Source organism: Sinohyriopsis cumingii, chromosome 7 (genome assembly GCF_028554795.1).
Source record: "Sinohyriopsis cumingii isolate HCF-2022 chromosome 7, ASM2855479v2, whole genome shotgun sequence".
NCBI lineage: Eukaryota > Metazoa > Mollusca > Bivalvia > Unionida > Unionidae > Sinohyriopsis > Sinohyriopsis cumingii.
In genome coordinates this window covers 69,320,433-69,338,386 of record NC_142967.1, presented here as the reverse complement: position 1 = coordinate 69,338,386, position 17,954 = coordinate 69,320,433, and the positions used below count along the sequence as shown (strand labels likewise).

The 17,954-nt window shown below is 34.8% G+C and overlaps 1 protein-coding gene across 2 annotated transcripts in view; it reads right to left on the bottom strand.

Moving 5' to 3' along the window:
* The window catches only part of LOC149795467 (protein mono-ADP-ribosyltransferase PARP14-like), a 35,390-nt gene extending 19,674 nt beyond the window's left edge, over positions 1–15,716 (bottom strand). Inside the window, exons 1-4 of one of the 2 annotated variants that reach the window (XM_089965250.1) lie at positions 15,527–15,716; positions 12,973–13,384; positions 7,875–8,056; positions 7,553–7,736 (exon numbers count right to left, since the gene is read on the bottom strand). In XM_089965250.1, the coding sequence (XP_089821376.1) occupies positions 7,553–7,736; positions 7,875–8,056; positions 12,973–13,384; positions 15,527–15,670 (922 nt within the window). In that variant the 5' untranslated portion in view covers positions 15,671–15,716. The remainder of the gene's footprint in view (positions 1–7,552; positions 7,737–7,874; positions 8,057–12,972; positions 13,385–15,526) is intronic. The other variant, XM_089965251.1, reaches the window with a different exon arrangement.
* Between the last annotated feature and the right edge of the window lie 2,238 nt (positions 15,717–17,954).

Here is a 17,954-nt window from a genome sequence, read left to right as displayed (position 1 = left end):
ATACCTATGGCCTGAGGGGCTTTCATGGCAGAGTGGTATAAGATGCTTGTCTTGTGATACAGATCTGAGGGGCTTCCATAGCAGTGGTACAAGATGCTTGTCATGTGATTACTTGCCTCCAATATATAAATGAGAATGTTGCCAGTTACTTGTGGAAGGTCAGTGGTTCTACATAAGTGGTGTTTGGTGTCTCAAAAGGACTTGGATTTTCTTCAGCAATAAAACTGGCTGCCAAATATAGATTCTCTTCATCTGAAAATGGTGTAAAGGCCATAATGATGTACTGAAACCCCCAAGATTTCATGTCTAAATGGCTTCAGCTGTTGGAGATAAACGTCAAATCAACAGAGGCTCCATGTGCCAAGTGTACTAAGGTGCATGCTTTTACATCACTTGAACATCTCACAGAGTGAGTTTGTGTCACAGATCAACCAATTTAGGTTGGTGGTCTTTTGGGGTTCTTCCTCCACCTAATATATTGTAAAAAAATCACCAAAAACCCAAAATCAAACCACACTGAATCAACCAACTAATCAACCGTGGCAATAGCAGCAAAGGTACTAGTCAATCATTTTTGCCACAGCTGTATGAGCTTATAACTTTTGACTCAAGTAATTTTTGCAGACCTTAGAATATTGAATATCGTCATTTATGCCTTTCTGACAGTTACCTAAAAGTCATCATCAGTTGGTGCAAATGGATTTTTCATGGTGAGCATATGAGATGGAAAAGTCTTGAGCAATCCTGCATCACACACTGCCGAAAGGTTTACATTTTAGCTCACTTAGATTTTCTCTTAACAATGTTCATTGTTCCAACTAGAACTGTTTTAACTTATTCAAGCTATATTCACCAATATCTGATAATATGCATCTGTAATAAATATTTGTAACCAAATATGAGAATGCATCAATGTTTTTCAATTATGCATTTGAACTGAACAACAACCACAATCAACAAACCAAGAAATAAAATTATTCACATCTCTCAGGCAGAAGTAGGGTATAATCATAATCTGCCAGAAGATTTTTAATTTTTTAAATTTGCCAAATATTTTTTCCAACCATACTGATTCAGTGGACATATCATCAGAATGGACAGAAACAGACCAGAAGGTCAAAATCAGTTTGATACAGCTTTTAAGTAGCTAAATTCATATCGGTTTAGTTAACTGTACACCCATTATTGTCTTCCTTTTGATGAAATTTCTTACTGAAGCTAAGAAAATAATGTTGCACACATAAAAAAGGCACACTTCTACTCATTATTATTTTATTATACTTCTCCATTCCAGCCTGTTCTTATGATCTTCTCCCCCCACATACTGTTTGTCTTGTTTATGATATGTATTTAAATTTCTCACTTACTTTTCCTACTACTATACAAATGTTCTGTGAATATGCATATCAGTGTGAAACACAATGGGGAGACTAAATCCAAGATTGAAAACCTTTACATTTCTGGATGTATTCTGCTTGGATTCCATATTTCTGCACAAAACTCAAGAGTTCAGGACTCTGCACAAATTCAGTTCCCACTGTAAATTTGTGCAAACACCACGATATTAAAATTCATTAACTTTAAATTTTGAGTGCTCATGATCAAATTTATATCAGTATAGACACATCTATGACGACAGCTTTTGTAAAGGAAAAAAAAAACATAACAGTTGCACCATTTTCTGGATCTATACAAATTTGAAATGTGTGCTTTCAATACTGCACCAAACAGTCAGCTGCTTATTTCAGTAATGAGTCGTCCAAACTCGGGTCTGTAAAGGGATGGAAATTATGTTAATAAAACAATGTCCCTCACTTTTTTCAGTTACAAGTAGGACAAGCTCTCAAAAGATTGTTTATACTAAAACGTACTTTCATTATCAACCAATCAGGGACAGTCAAACACATATATACTCTATTTTATCTTCACTGATTTATAGTATGGTTCTCGTTCTTTCACATCTATAGTAATGTGAGTCCTTGAACAACTCTCAATGGTTGTAAGCCTTTTTCGACCATGCTGAATGGACACACTGTAAGATAATGTTCAAGTAACAGAAATACCATGGGATAACCAGAGACCAATAAAATTGAATAGTCAAGTTATCTCCTCTGCAGGGATGCTGCCTGAATTTCAGGATGTACTCTAAGTTTTGTGTGTGTGTGATCTCCAATGAGGAAGTGGTGGTGGTTGGAATAGCCATTGTTAAATATCTCCCTAACACTTACATATATGTCACTTTCTTACTGTTCCACTCTGTTACAACTCTACTGAAATCAAAATTCTCGAAGAGATGTCATCTCTAGTTGTATAGCGATTATTACTGTGATGTCATTGGGCATGGTCACATTATTGTGGTGGGGTCTTGGTTGGGATGGCATAAAGACTATAGGCTTACTCCATATTTGACAGCTAATTATGATGTCAAAAGAATTCAAAAATTTCTAGCAATTCACTTGGACTCGGATACTTGATTCATAGTCAATGAACAGGTTCTAAAATTGATGTGTTTATTTTGGAGCTATGTTCCTCCATCACATTCAAGATTTGGATATACCAAAGGTGAAATTGGTACAGTTGCATCCCAAACTACTATCGTGGCTACTTCAAATGTTATTTAATGTGAGACTTTAATGCAAGAACTCGTAGCTTCAGTGATTTTTGGGTTAAAAAAAATTAATTTCTTCTCAAACAACTCAATTTGGTGCAGATTACATTGTTTTTTAATGATACGGTGAGAATTCTTGATGTGTAAAAGTTGCACAAGAAATGAACATCAGATCAGAAAATTACTACCACTGGGAAAATATTGATAGGAATATACAGAAATAATGATATAATTATTTAAGTAGAATATGTGGTGACAATATGAGCACTAGTTCTACAACTTTGTGCAGAATACATCTTGTACAACTATTCTGTTGTTTCTAACAGCACTGTAATATGGCAATAATTTCTGTCCACTTTTTACTTTAGTCCCTTGCTAATTAATAGTTTTAGATTTTACAACACTAAGCACATTTTACCTTTTGACAATAACACATCATTACAAAAAAAGAATCAGGATGAACAGATTAGTAGTGTAGTAAAGAATCCATACATATATCAGAATGACATCAAGTATTTTTTCATCAATTTCATCATCAGTTAATGATACTGCTTAAAAATGTATTGTACTAGATAATATACATTTTTAGTTATCCATTTTGCAATACAAATACCAAATGATGGCTTGGAACTAAGTGCCAGAAAGTCTGCAGAAAATACCAACATGATCAAAATATAAATAGGAAGAACTGAACAAAAACAGGACAAATTTTTATCCATCTTGCTTTGAGTTTACACAGATCAGTCAGTCTCTTATGTTTAATGTCATTTAATTTTTGCACATAGAGAGCATGTACATCATTTGGTCATACATCTGCATGATACAAAAGTTTGTCTTTCTCTTCTTTTGTTGCTCAGTGGTTCTGCCAACTTGAGATCTACACACAATTATGTTGTATGGGGATTCTCTGATGTTCCCTATGAGCATTAATCTGTTAATTGTTTCTGAATTTAATATGATCCTCCTCCTCAGTGTACAAATATTATTCTGTGCTGTGAACTCCTTTCATTGCCTGCTGTCTGAAACGCATATGCATAACTAGCTTGAACAAATTACTGTTCTTCATGGTTGTGCAGTTTTCAACATCTCATATGTATGGCCCCATGGGTATTCTCTCTTGGATATCACTGTCCCAGAAAGAAACATTTTGAACCAGAGGTCTCGTTAGGATTTTAAAACTAAGAGTCCATGGCGCCCATTTTGGTAAAAATATGAGTCCCATCAGGAAAAGTTGCAGTCCCCTCTCAGAAAACTATGTCAATTATAAAAACTATCGGTTGCCATTAGAGTTTAATTTCTACTTTCTTTAAAACACTGACACAGCTCTTGCTTGTCCATCAGAGTGAGTCTGAATTTTTTCGATACAAGGAAGATCTTATTCAAAGCACTAAGCTAGGCATCACACACTTTCTTACACTTGGCTAATGTCCCTTTCAATCTATCAGTTCTAGTTCTCTCCTGGATCTCACAATCTTTGTCAGTTTGCCGTTGAACCCCAAAATACTCATTCAAGTCTATGTTTCAACATGTCATGGTTCCGAGGTCACGTGCACTGATTATTCCGTTACACTCGGAAATGAACACAAGAACGAAAGCTGAAGTTGTCTATTTGATGTACTGTTATAAATGACCACATGTACATCTCTGGGTATTTCTGCCTCTGAATTCAAGCACTGTAAATATCAGTAGATTTTCCCACCCAGCTGCCAGTCAAAGCCTTTGATCTTGCCGCTTAGCTATTGCAGCATGTTCTTTTGATGTACTCTTATAATGGTGACAACGGGGGGGGGCTGCTTTCAACCACTAAATTCTGTCATTGTAAATATCATCACAGCTAACTGATCAACACATTTTCCCACTATGCAGGTGACTGAAGAAGGACTGGCAAGTCTTTGAATTTTACCGCCCACCTAAATAAAAAAATTGGCGTCCAAATATGCGTGATTATAAGCGCTTCCGAGACCTCGGTCAGTTTTCACTAACATGAACCCTGCCAAAGATTCACTTCCTTGAATCAGTGTTTTGCTGCCTCTTATGCCAGATTTTTTTCTCTTCCATAATGCTATATTAGGTTTTTCTTAAGTCCAACATTCCCATAGTCTGCTTGTTTAGACATGGGTATATTTAATAAATATAACAGGCATATTGTCCATCCAACACGTACATCGGACTCACACCCAACATCAATTAGGCTCAAAATCACACACTGGTATTTCCAGTGACATTTTTTCAATGTCCAACACACCAATATACATGAAATTTATTGTCATCATAGCTATCACCAGCCAGTATTTGCCAATGAAAAAGTCGTCTGAAGACAAACTGTGTTGTGATTCAACCATTTTGGTTTCCTGTGTGGCCCTTATTGAAACCACGCATTTGTAAAACTTCCACGATGAAAGTAAGGCTAAAACTCCATAAAATGCTTGTTCCAGGGCCAATGAACGAATCAAATGTAGTTTAACAGCCATTCATGTCGAACCGAAGTATCCACATATCTGGATGTAGCATCAAGTGCTGTGAGACAGCTGCAGCAGCGTGAATTACGTTGCGAAATGCACTTTTAAAGTTAAAGTTAAAAGTTTAATACAAATTGCTTACTGCGCAAAGCACATTTTTTTTATATCCGTGGCATTGACGTAATTTTCCGAAGGCGTATCACTGCTTTTAAAGTACGCCAACTCGTACAAATTACGTGCACTCGCGTGTATTGGCATCATTTTCTGACCCAATGTTTTATTCACATTAGACCGCTAGGAGGGGGGTAGATGCGATTTTAAATATACATTCATTTTTTTTCTTCTTCTTCTTTCTGACAACCCCATCAGCGATTTCTCATTTTGTTAGCACAACCCATAACAGAAGTGATTTTCCTAACCAACCTTCCACTGTCAGAATCAAAGTAGTTCGAAACACAACCTCCTGCAGAAGTTTTTTTGAAGTGCCATCCTGGGGGGGATATATGTTTTACTGGAACAGCCCTTAAATCTTTCATGACAAATAATTCCAAAAATAATAATTTTCATTACAAAATAGTTGTTCTCATCAGAAATTTAGTTAGAGTTATACACCTTTAAACACATATCTGACATGTGTCAAATATGTCATGGTGCTAAATGGGATGTTGTAAAAAAATGTCATGGTGTCTAAATGGGATGCTGTGAAAAAATGTCATGGTGTCTAAATGGGATGTTGTGAAAAATATTCAGACCAAATCCAGTTTTAGCAAAACTTTTGTATTGACAGGAAGAAAATAATTTCATTTTTTGTGTTATTTGCTAGCATATGTTAATATGTTAAATACATGTATTCCTTTCTAAAATAATTTTTTATTGTTTGCAGAGTCAGTGTGTTTTATGTTTATTGGCCCTCTCTGATAAACATCTTGTCCTGGGTGTTAGCATTCCACTCAAAATTTCCCTATTATATCAATAGTATAGCTAGTAAATTGTAGGCTTTTTGTCTACACATCCTAACTGTTAGCATTCCACTCAAAGTTTCCCTATTATATCAATAGTGTAGCTAGTAAACTGTAGGCTTTATTGTCTACACATCCTAACTGTTAGCATTCCACTCAAAGTTTCCCTATTATATCAATAGTGTAGCTAGTAAATTGTAGGCTTTATTGTCTATACATCCTAATTGTTAGCATTCCACTCAAAGTTTCCCTATTATATCAGTAGTGTAGCTAGTAAATTGTAGGCTTTATTGTCAACACATCCTAATTTTATCAACAAGCTTTATAATGTCAGAACAATGTTATTTACTGTGTGTCATGTATAGTGAAGGCTTGAACATCACAAATTTGGGTATTTTGTTGATGACAACTTATTCAAAGATTAACATATACATAGTAAATCCATCTACTATAAGGGTTACCTTTTAATTTTCAGAGGTGGGGCTGCAAGATTCATTTGAGCCAAGATAGCTTTTGTTTCTTAAATCTCAAATTAATTCTGTTCAAATAATATATTGGATATAATGTTAATTTACTTTAAATCAGAGGAAGAAAGTTTATTCCACCAATCTGAGAGCCAGATATGTTTTTATCTGCCTCAGAAAACTAAATTGTTGGTCCCAAATATGACTGCTGTATACCATGGTACATTGCAGGGTACGTTAAAGAAAATATAGTGATATACCACAGTACAAAACATTTTGTGTCACCCAGTTATAGTATCTGTCTATTGAATTTGGGTAACATGACCAAATGCTAAGTTGAAAACTGAAACAAATGGGAAAGGTGTTTATAAAGAGAGCTCCTTCTACTCTGGCACACAGCTTTAACTTACCAGTAACATTCCTATATACCTTGATTCATTTAACAAAGGAATGCATGTTTTAAAAGTGAATTATTAGCCTTATACCAAGCAAATACATGTGCCTTGAAAAGAATTTCTAAGTTCAAACCTTTCTTGGTGATGCATGCTTTAAAGAGAAGATAAATGGGTACAAGACTTAATATAAACAGGTAAGGCAATGGGCAGCCATAACGTGGGGTTGTGGGTTCGTTTCCCAGCTGGGAATTATTTTAACTCTCTATCCAGTTTGATAATACATCCATGTGATTAAACTTTACGTTATCAATTATCCTTCCCACACAAATTCTACTTAAACACTGCTTCAAAACATTTCCATGTTTAGTTATTATTAATAAATTTTTATCTGCATGAGCCTATACAGATGACAATCTGAACCTGCTTTTGCTGGACTTTGTCTTACATTTATATGTCACTAGAAAACAAAAGATGGCTAGTTAAATCTTTTTAAACAGTTCAAATACCATCCTGTCTGCATATGCAAAACATACACACCACTTTAGTTCATTAAAACTGTAAATATTGACATCATTGTTACATTATACCATAAATGAGATGACTTGTTTAAGTGAAATCCTGTTTTGTGATTGCACAATTATTTCAGTTATTATGAAGAATCATTTACCATGTGTGCCACAATAGCTGCGGTTGAAACCATGAGTGTAGATACTTTCTACATTTTTCTCTGCAGTCTCATGCCAGGCTTTCCATTCCACCTTGATGTTCTGCTTGTCTTTGTAGCGTTGCATCATTAGCTGCCTTTTGGCTGCATACTGTTGGTACAAAGTTCGGTTTTGTATTCGCTGAATCTAAAATTGAAAATGAGACCCCAGTAAAATAATTCATTAAATAACATCTCTCATATATCTATCAAAAGTTCCACTCACTCATTCTCTCTCTCATGCCATTAGGCAACACTTCTAATCAAGTAAAGAATGTAATCATACCTTTAATACTTTCAAATTTGCCAAATTAGGAATTCTGTTGGCATACGGTCCAGTCTTGCACTCTGTTATGAAAGTAGTCTCCAGATTTGTGTACTCTGGGTCTTGGTTCTGAATATTTACAAGTCTTATGTTCTCATCAGGTTTCATATCCATCCAAATATCAGGAAGAGAACTGGCCTTATCTGAAATGATGCATAAAATTTTATCATCACTGTATTTATGGCCAAGTGTAATGGAATGTTCAGCACTTATTTGAGGGGAGAAACATTTTATAGTTTTGAAGCAAGATTACAAAATCAACTCTGAACAAAAAAATGATTTCTGTGAAATAATTCATTTTCAATTTCAATTCTGAAGCATTCCTAAATTTATGTATTATTTTAAATACACTGCTGTAGACAGTAAATGAAATTAATGCAAGTCACTTCAAGGAGATAAACAAAACGTATCAATCAGAGAATAAAACCTCTGCAAGTGGGTGAAACTTGGAAATAACTCAGTATTTTTTTAATGCAGATTTGAACATGAAATGATGATCACATTTTAGCACCACTTTTAAAACGACTATGTGAATGTGTGCATGCTATAATGAACATGAATAAGCAGGATAACAAAATCCAATCATTTCTTCCAAAAAAAGATTGAAAATCAGAACTTTTTGATCATTAATTCCTTTTTATAAATTATCTGCATTTTTGCTGCATGCATAGGAATTGCTTATAATGAATAACAGTTTCAATATATATAAATACATGCCATACTATGACTCATCTTTGTTACATATCAAAACCAATCTGACATGCCACAGATGTGAAACATTTTCTGACAGAATCACATCTCATCACATCATCACCAAAACAACAAGAGCTATTAGCAATGGCATAATGCAAAGGGTCCAACACACTACAGTCAGGGCTGGATTAAGTTTATAAGTAACCTAAGGTTAATAGGAGGGAGGGGTGTTACAATTGGCTATTACTCCAATATGGAATGGAAGACATAGAGGACAGCTATAGCCCTATTAGCCTATGGGTTCATCTGGCCCTGATCATAATTAACATATCACTACATGTCACACAAACCCTAAATCATGCCAATACCCTTGGACTGTCGATCAGTATTATTGCTAGCAAAAGTATGAGCATTACACAAATTACAGACATGCTAGTCACATGTAGGACTGTCAGGCCTAAAGTATGTCAGCTACATTATGTAGGACTGTAAGGCCTAAAGTCTGTCAGCTACAGTATGTAGGACTGTCAGGCCTAAAGTGTGTCACATACAGTATGTAGGACTGTCAGGCCTAAAGTCTGTCAGCTACAGTAAGTAGGACTGTCAGGCCTAAAGTCTGTCACATACAGTATGTAGGACTGTCAGGCCTAAAGGCTGTCAGCTATAGTATGTAGGAATGTCAGGCCTAAAGTCTGTCAGCTACATTATGTAGGACTGTCAGGCCTAAAGTCTGTCGCATACAGTATGTAGGACTGTCAGGCCTAAAGTCTGTCAGCTACAGTATGTAGGACTGTCAGGCCTAAAGTCTGTAAGCTACAGTATGTAGGACTGTCAGGCCTAAAGTCTGTCAGCTACAGTATGTAAGACTATCAGGCCTAGCATCTGTCAGCTATCCAGCATATCAATTCTAAGAATATACTGAATCATTCCTTAGCTATGCTGGTTACAAGCATATCACATGTGAAGATATGATGGAAGCTGATAAGGGCTGAAACTCTTTTAAACATGAAGCCCTGGTTTACATAACAGCTGACAATTCACTTTGATGGCTCATAAGAGCATGAGCCTATGTAAACTTTCTCCCAACTTTCTACTGATTTTATCTACTTCTTTTTTTTAAAGTATGATAAAATACTTTCCAAATATACAGGCATAACTAATCTGCATAGACCTCGCTCATAATAGAACCTGCCCAACTCATTACCAAATTTCATCAAAATTCAATGAGAAATAAAGAATGGTAACAAGCTTAGCCAATCAGATACAGATCAACTCATTAATAGCTGCATATCTCACTTATCACAGAAATATTTCACTTACCAAATAAACTAAACTCATGATGGTATAAGCATATTTACCATGGTGGAGCAAAATCCAATGTAAATTTGGTCTCTGGAGTTGTAACCTTTTTAGCCAGTCAGATGAAAGTTTACCTCATAAATATGCATGATCTTGATAATAAAACTCATCCAACATCTTGATGACATTACCCATTTTATCAAATTTGATCAAAATAAGATTAGAGAATAATGTTTTGTGAGTAGTATGAAACTCAGCCAATCAGATCCAAGATCACCTCATTAGTATGTATCAATATCACATACAATAATTATTCATTTGACCTCTTGTTAATGCAAGAAAATTTAAAAAAAACTGATCAAAACTGGACAAGAAATAAAATTTCTAGAGTTTGAGAAAACACTACATAGAAATAGTCTCTATTATGATAACAAGCTCAGTCAACCCGAAAGACCATCTTATTAATAAATATGGACTTCCTTCATCATCAAACTTGTGCAAGGTCTTATTGACATTTCCCTCTATTCCATGTTTGTTCAAAATTTGATCAGAAATATATCTTCCAGAGTGATAACATGCTCAGCCAATCAAATGCAAGATCTCAACATTTATAATCACGGATCTTGTTCATGTCAGAACATATTCAAGATCTTGTTCATATAAGCCTACATTCCAAGTTTCATCAAAACTAATTAAAAAATATGGCATTCAAAGTGGTAACAAGATGAAATTAAAATTAGTATTGCTCACTGTCCAAGATCTTAATGACAAAAGCATATATTTTAAGTCTGATCAAAATTGATTCAGAAATATTGCCATCAAAGTGCAAACAAATTCAGCCAGTCAAGACAACATATCTGTGAAACAATGTTTATACCAAACAGCATCAGAATATATTGACTGGTTCTTGATCTGTACCAATTACAATCAACACCCCACATGAAGACCTGAACTTAATTAGACTGTAACTCTATCCTAACATGGAGTTGACAAGACAAAACCAACAATAGACACATCCTGGTGAAACTGCATCCAAATCTGTTTCATACATGTGATTCTACCTACAGTAGGATATCAATACAATTTTAAAGGCCATCTACAGCACATACTACTGTATTGCTGAAATCTACCATGTTTTAAGAAAGTTTTTTTCTTTATTTTAAAAAACAAAGGGAGAATTTATTTACATGCTTTATCAACACATTATAGAAACTGACCAGAACCAATCTAATGGTTACCAGAACTGTTATAGCAGTGCAACAACTGGTGCAATGATGCATGGCTGAGTAATTAGGGCTAATGTGTACACAACAAGTTGCAAATTGATTGCCTTACTGTTGTAATCTGGAGAGTCTAAGGCCAAATGTGGGATGTTTATTTTGGTTTTATATGTAATAAAAGTATCAAAGGTGGTCCATGATGGCCTTTGAGTCTTTGATATAAAAAAAAACTGGCTGTGTTAGGGTGAAGATGAGATAAAAAGGAGAGAAAGACCAAATATGATTTCATCAGAAACACTTGAGTAAGTAATTTGGTTTTTTTTACTTGCTTACTTGTTATTGTATTGTTCAAGATGGTTTAAAAGAAATACTAAAATACTAATCCTATTATATATTTTTTAGTTCAGTTTATGTCAAAATGCAGAAATGTGCACTTTGATTCAATGCCATAAAAAAACACCTGCTAAGAGACAAAACAATTTCAACAATGCATGAAAATATTTTCAATATGTGAAAGTGCAAGCAAAGGTCAAAAGCTTGCATTCATTGTTTCATGCAAAGTGGATTTTATGACAGTATATGGAGGAAAAAATGATATAACCAGGCATATGCAGACACTATCACATAGGAGCAAAGATTCTTCTGTAACAAATACACCCACTTTGAAGGCTTTATTTAAGACTGGATCAAAGGTGGATAAAGTGTCATTTGCAGTGATTTTGTTAGCAAATTTTGTTGCAAAGCATAATTTACCATTCCTCAATTTTCTAAACTGGTTCAAGTTGTTTTCTGATTCTGACACAGTACATAAATTCAAGCCATTGGACAACAACAACAACACACATCGTTGCTCAGGCCCTATCCCCCAAAACCCCACTTGGGACAGAAAAGCTGAAATATGTGTAGGAGTCAGACATTTAATGTCTCATCGATGAATTAAATTATCAAGGATATGATAAAATGTTGAAAGTTTTAGTCCATGTTTGATTTATTTAAACCAGACTTCGTGGTATTGAAAACTGGTGAAATGATCTTCACCATGTATTTTTTTCATTGTGTATTTCAGGTCAAAATCTCTTTTTTACTTTTTTATTTACAGTGGTGAAACTTGCCAACAAATATTTGGATCTAAGGCAAGAAGAGAAATAAACCCTTGATCTTAAATCCCACTCAGGAACTTCATCCTCAGGGAACTTAGCTTAACGTAGTATTGGAGAGCAGAAAGAATCCTTTTGAAAACCAGGCACAGGAATAATAAAGTTTTAATGTAATCTTGTAATGGAAACTAAAAGTACCTGTGAATTTTAAATGAAACATCTCAGTGAACTATGAAATATGCAGTGCTTCCTTCTTCAATTAGCTGACAATACACTGACTTGTATTAATTATTAAATTACATTATTTTCCATCAGAATCTGATTCATGTTCAAAACTTGCTGTTTATTGTAAAATGAAAGAGTATATATTATGGAAAATTGCATCTATTTTGTTTTCAACACTCTTAAAACACCAAATTTATGTCGATTAAAAATCTACTGAATTGATGTCATGGGTCTGTATTCGACTGAAAGGGTCTTATGCTGGTTGCAGGAATATGCTACAGTAGAGATTTAAAATTGATGGAAAAGGGAAATAACTCTGTCCAAAGTAGATCTGAAAAAATAAACCTTTAAATGGCACACCTACAAATAATAGGCAATTCATCTCCAGTTCTGTGTAAGGGTTACAGACCTTTGATTGTTACAAGAGGAGTGAACAGATGGACTAACAGACAGACTGATAGAAAATGTATTAGGATCACTGATGTTATTACCATTAGTGATGTTAATGTCATTATCAGGATTTACCTTTCAATACATCCTTTCGAAGAATCTTGACTGCGTCTTCATCATCTTCTTTGTCATACTCAATACAGTTCTTAAAGTCCACAACATAGACCTTCTTCTTTATAGGATCTTTCAACTCGAGATCTCCATCACCTCTCTTAAAAGCCTCTTCAATCCGATAATTAGTAAGCTCATCGTATGGAACTAAGTTGACCCCATCCTTTGTAATATCCTCGAATTGCCATTGTACTACTTGGTACAGCTGTTCAGCATCCCTTTTCTCATTTTCTTGGCAGACTTTGTCCATCAGTTTCTTGTGAAATAAATTCTGTGCTTTGAATACATGCTTCTGAGTTCCTTTGATTAAATCTTGTTTCTCTCCCTGTATAAATTCACATTCAACAAACAAATCTGTTTGGAAAAAGTCCTTAAGCTGCAAAAAATAAAATGAAATCTAACTTAGATAATGATCGTTGTGCAAACATTAAATACCACAACATTTTATATTTTAGAAGAAATTTTTTAATGCCATGACAACAGGAATAGCTGGGAGGACCATTGTTATTTACTAGGCCACCATCTTGGTTCAATTTCAATGACAAGAAGAAAAAAAATCCCAGACAAGAAGCCCAAGTGGGCCTGATATTACTCATATGGCATGAAAATCAAATGTGGTAATAAGGCAGGAGTCTTGGGATGATGTACAGCTGTGGCAGGTTAATTATGTGCCTCAGTTCTAATTAATTTAAGATGGATAACATGGTACTGTGGACCACTTTTGTTTTGATTGAAAGGTGTTCATGCTGGAATTCTGATATGAAAGACAGTTTTGTAAAGAAAGCCAGACTATGATATGTATATATCATAAATATATTAAACAGTAGAACCTGTCTTGAAAGACCACCCCTTCTGTCAAAAATGTATGGTCTCTCAAGACAGGTGGTCTCTCATAACAGGTCATAACACTAAATAATCAATAAATATGTGCATTGAGAATAAGGTCTCTCAAGACAGGTGGTCTGACATAACAGTGGTATTTCAACTGTGCACAGTTTAATCTAAAATCAACTGTAACATTCTTTGATTGACATGGATCATTTTTATGGGTACCATTAAGGATGGAAAAAAAGATTCATTGGTGCAAGAATATGGAAACAGAGAGATAGAGATATAGAGAGAAAAACACACACACACACACATACACTGGCCAAAGTCATAAATGTAACACCATGTTATATACAAGATTTCCTTGTATAATGGTTTAAATCATAAGTTCCACAAACTGAAGTCATAAATTTGTATGTTGTTATAGATGGGGATGCATTACACTTGATTAATCATTAGTACTAATGATCAGAGTCATAAAAAGGCAGTGCATTAAAGACAAGGTATAGACAAAATAAAGGTAATAAATGTAGACAAGACTGCCTTACACCTGGGTAAATCATAAGCAAGGCTCATGATTGGCACAAAAACTAAATATGAAATATATTTTTAAAAATTAAACAATTAAAATCACTCTATATAATGGAATCCAAAACCATACCTAAATAATATGAATGACTTAATAATCAGGACAGACCCATGTTGTTTAAATCAGCAGCTGCTTGATAAATTCTGAAAGTAATCTGTATTTTTTTTAAAAAGAAACATCAGAGGTAAACTAGACCACTTGAGTCCTAAAACAAGGGACTGAAGTGAGTCTAATATTGTAGCCAAAATATTCAATTTAGAAAAGCTTGCAAATTGCTAAAACATCTGATAGATCTGTTGTTAGATAATTTTACTGTACTCTTACTTTACGTTTATTATCACTTAATTGGTACATCCAAAAAGAAAATCACTCCTAATTACCATACCATTTTCTGTAAAATCAGCAATTTTCTTTTAAACATCTGAGTGGTTTGCTGCACTAGATCCAGCTCAAAAAGATGAATTCAATGAACCTTTGTTCTGATGATAACCCAAGCCATTGTCTAGAAAGTAGCTAGAAAACCCATCATTAAATTCCTGAAGGCTGAGGGGAAGATCAAAATTTTGGAATGATGTTGATGAAGCTGTAGATACTTAGATTGATTGTTTCCTCTTGAAAATACATAGGATAGTGAAAGATCACCAGACAGGTTGTATCTTATGACCTTTTCATAATCAATGTCTCTAATGGATGAAATTTAAAGACAGTCAAACAGCTGTAATTGATATAAATATATCCTGCTTTTGTCTGCTTATATGTTTTCCTCACAGATACATTTTAAATACAATATTATATTTTTGATAATATGTATGGACTGATGTTTGTGCACTTGCTATTTGCTATGGGCTTGTAAGTATGTACAATTTTCAGAATGACTCAGAATTTCAGTGTTAAGCCAAATTTATCATACTGTGTTGAATATATTGTACATAACACAGACATGTTAGCTACTGTAATCAAGTAATCTTCTGTAATAAAAAGTTATTATCATTATTATTCCACTTGTTAGACTCTAGGAAAAACTGAATTCCCTTAATTAAAAGCTAAGTAAAAAGAAATAAGGAATGTTCAAGAAAAAAGGCACCTTTTCATTATACCTACCTCTTTTTTACTCATTTTGGCAATAAGTTCATCAGTTAAACACATGGAACTATAGGCTTTGTCCAATTTTTGCTCTAAGTTGAATATACAATGCTCAATGTTTTTTTCCATGTCTGAGTACACCTGGATTGTTGCTGTGGACATTTGGCTACGAGAAGCTGCAGGTTTTGGTTGGGGTGGCACAACTCCACTTCCTGGAAGAAAACTTTCAATGATACCTTGTCCAAAGTCTAAAAACTCAAAAGTAGCATTTGCATTAGTCATACCAGTAACAATTCCTTCTTATGTTGCTTGAAGTAAACTTTACTCACTTCTAACAACTTATATTAAATATTTTTCATAGCAAACAAGAACAAATCTCTTATAAACAGATAATACCTGATTATGTGCTCATGTGATTAACTTCAGTACATGAGTTACACTGAATTTTCATAAAACTTCGCTGTTCTGATTTTCTCCAAACTTCCAGGATTTCCAACCCAAAAATGTGCCTTTTTGGAAGTTTTGTAAATAATGTATTTAAGAACCATGAAACCCCATTACTGACTATGGCAAAAGCAAAATATTAACTTGAAAGCTGTTACTTGCCTCTTACAGAGAGGCTAATGAACCATCCCAAAGATAGCTGCTGACTGAATTCATGAACAACTTATTGAAATATGACAGGGGACACCCACAATGTTATCTCCAACTTCAGTTACAATAGTGTTTTAAATTAATCAAACAAGACTTTGTTCATTTTTTTAAATCCAGTAACTAAATACTTAAAATATCCAGTACCTGAGATTTTGGCACTATATTTAATAAATCCTGACCACTTTTCAAACTGATTAGCTAGCTATAAGGAAAGGAATGGTTATATCAATTTATTTCCACATAATGCACCATAATCTATGCAGTGGGTTACTTCCCATCAAAGGTATATATTGCAGTGGCTTACTTCCAATCAAGTTTGTATATTGCAGTGGCTTACTTCCCATGAAGATCATATATTGTAGTGGATTATTTCCCTTCAATGGTATATACTGCAGTGGGTTACTTCCCATCCAAAGTATATATTGCAGTGGCTTACTTCCAATCAAGTTTGTATATTGCAGTGGCTTACTTCCCATGAAGATCATATATTGAAGTAGATTATTTCCCTTCAATGGTATATACTGCAGTGGGTTACTTCCCACCAAGGGTATACATTGCAGTGGGTTACTTCCAATCAAGGGTATATATTGCAGTTGGTTACTTCCCTTCAAGGGTTACACTGCAGTGGGTTATTTCCACTCAAATATACATACTGCAGTGGGTTACTTCCCATCAAGAGTATATATTTCAGTGGGTTACTTCCGATCAAGGGTATGTATTACAGTGGCTTACTTCCCATCAAGGGTTATATTGCAGTAGGTTACATCCCATCAAGGGTATACATTTTAGTGGGTTACTTCCTACCAAGGCTATATATTTCAGTGGGTTACTGCCAATCAAGGGTATATATTACAGTGGCTTACTTCCCATCACGGGTTATACTGATGTGGGTTATTTTCCTTCAGAGGTATATACTGCAGTGGGGTACTTCCCATCAAAGGTATGTATTACAGTGGTTTACTTCCCACCAAGGGTTATATTACAGTAAGTTACATCCCATCAAGGGTATATATTGTAGTGGATTACTTATCATCAAGGGTCATAATGCAGTAGGTTACATCCCATCAAGGGTATATACTGCAGTAGGTTACTTCCCAACAAGGATTATATTGCAGTAGGTTACATTCAATCAAGGGTATATATTGTAGTGGGTAATTTCCCATCAAGGGTTATACCGCAGTGGGTTACATTCCATCAAGGGTATATACTGTAGTGGGTTGCTTGCCATTAAGGGTTATATTGCAGTAGGTTACATTCCATCAAGGGTTATACTGCAGTGGGTTACATCCCATCAAAGGTATATGTAACAGTGATTTACTTCCCACCAAGTGTTATATTACAGTAGATTACATCCCATCAAGGGAATATACTGTCGTGGGTTACTTCCCATCAAGGGTTATATTGCAGTAGGTTACATCCCATCAAGGGTATATATTGTAGTGGATTACTTCCCATCAAGGGTCATAATGCAGTAGGTTACATCCCATCAAGGGTATATATTGCAGTGGGTTACTTCCCATCAAGGATTATATTGCAGTATGTTACATTCAATCAAGGGTTTATATTGTAGTGGGTTACTTCCCATCAAGGGTTATACTGCAGTGGGTTACATCCCATCAAGGGTATATATTGTAGTGGGTTGCTTGCGATTAAGGGTTATATTGCAGTAGGTTACATTTCATCAAGGGTATATATTGTAGTGGGTTACATCCCATCAAGGGTTATACTGCAGTGGGTTACATCCCATCAAAGGTATATATTATAGTGGTTTACTTCCCAACAAGGGTTATAT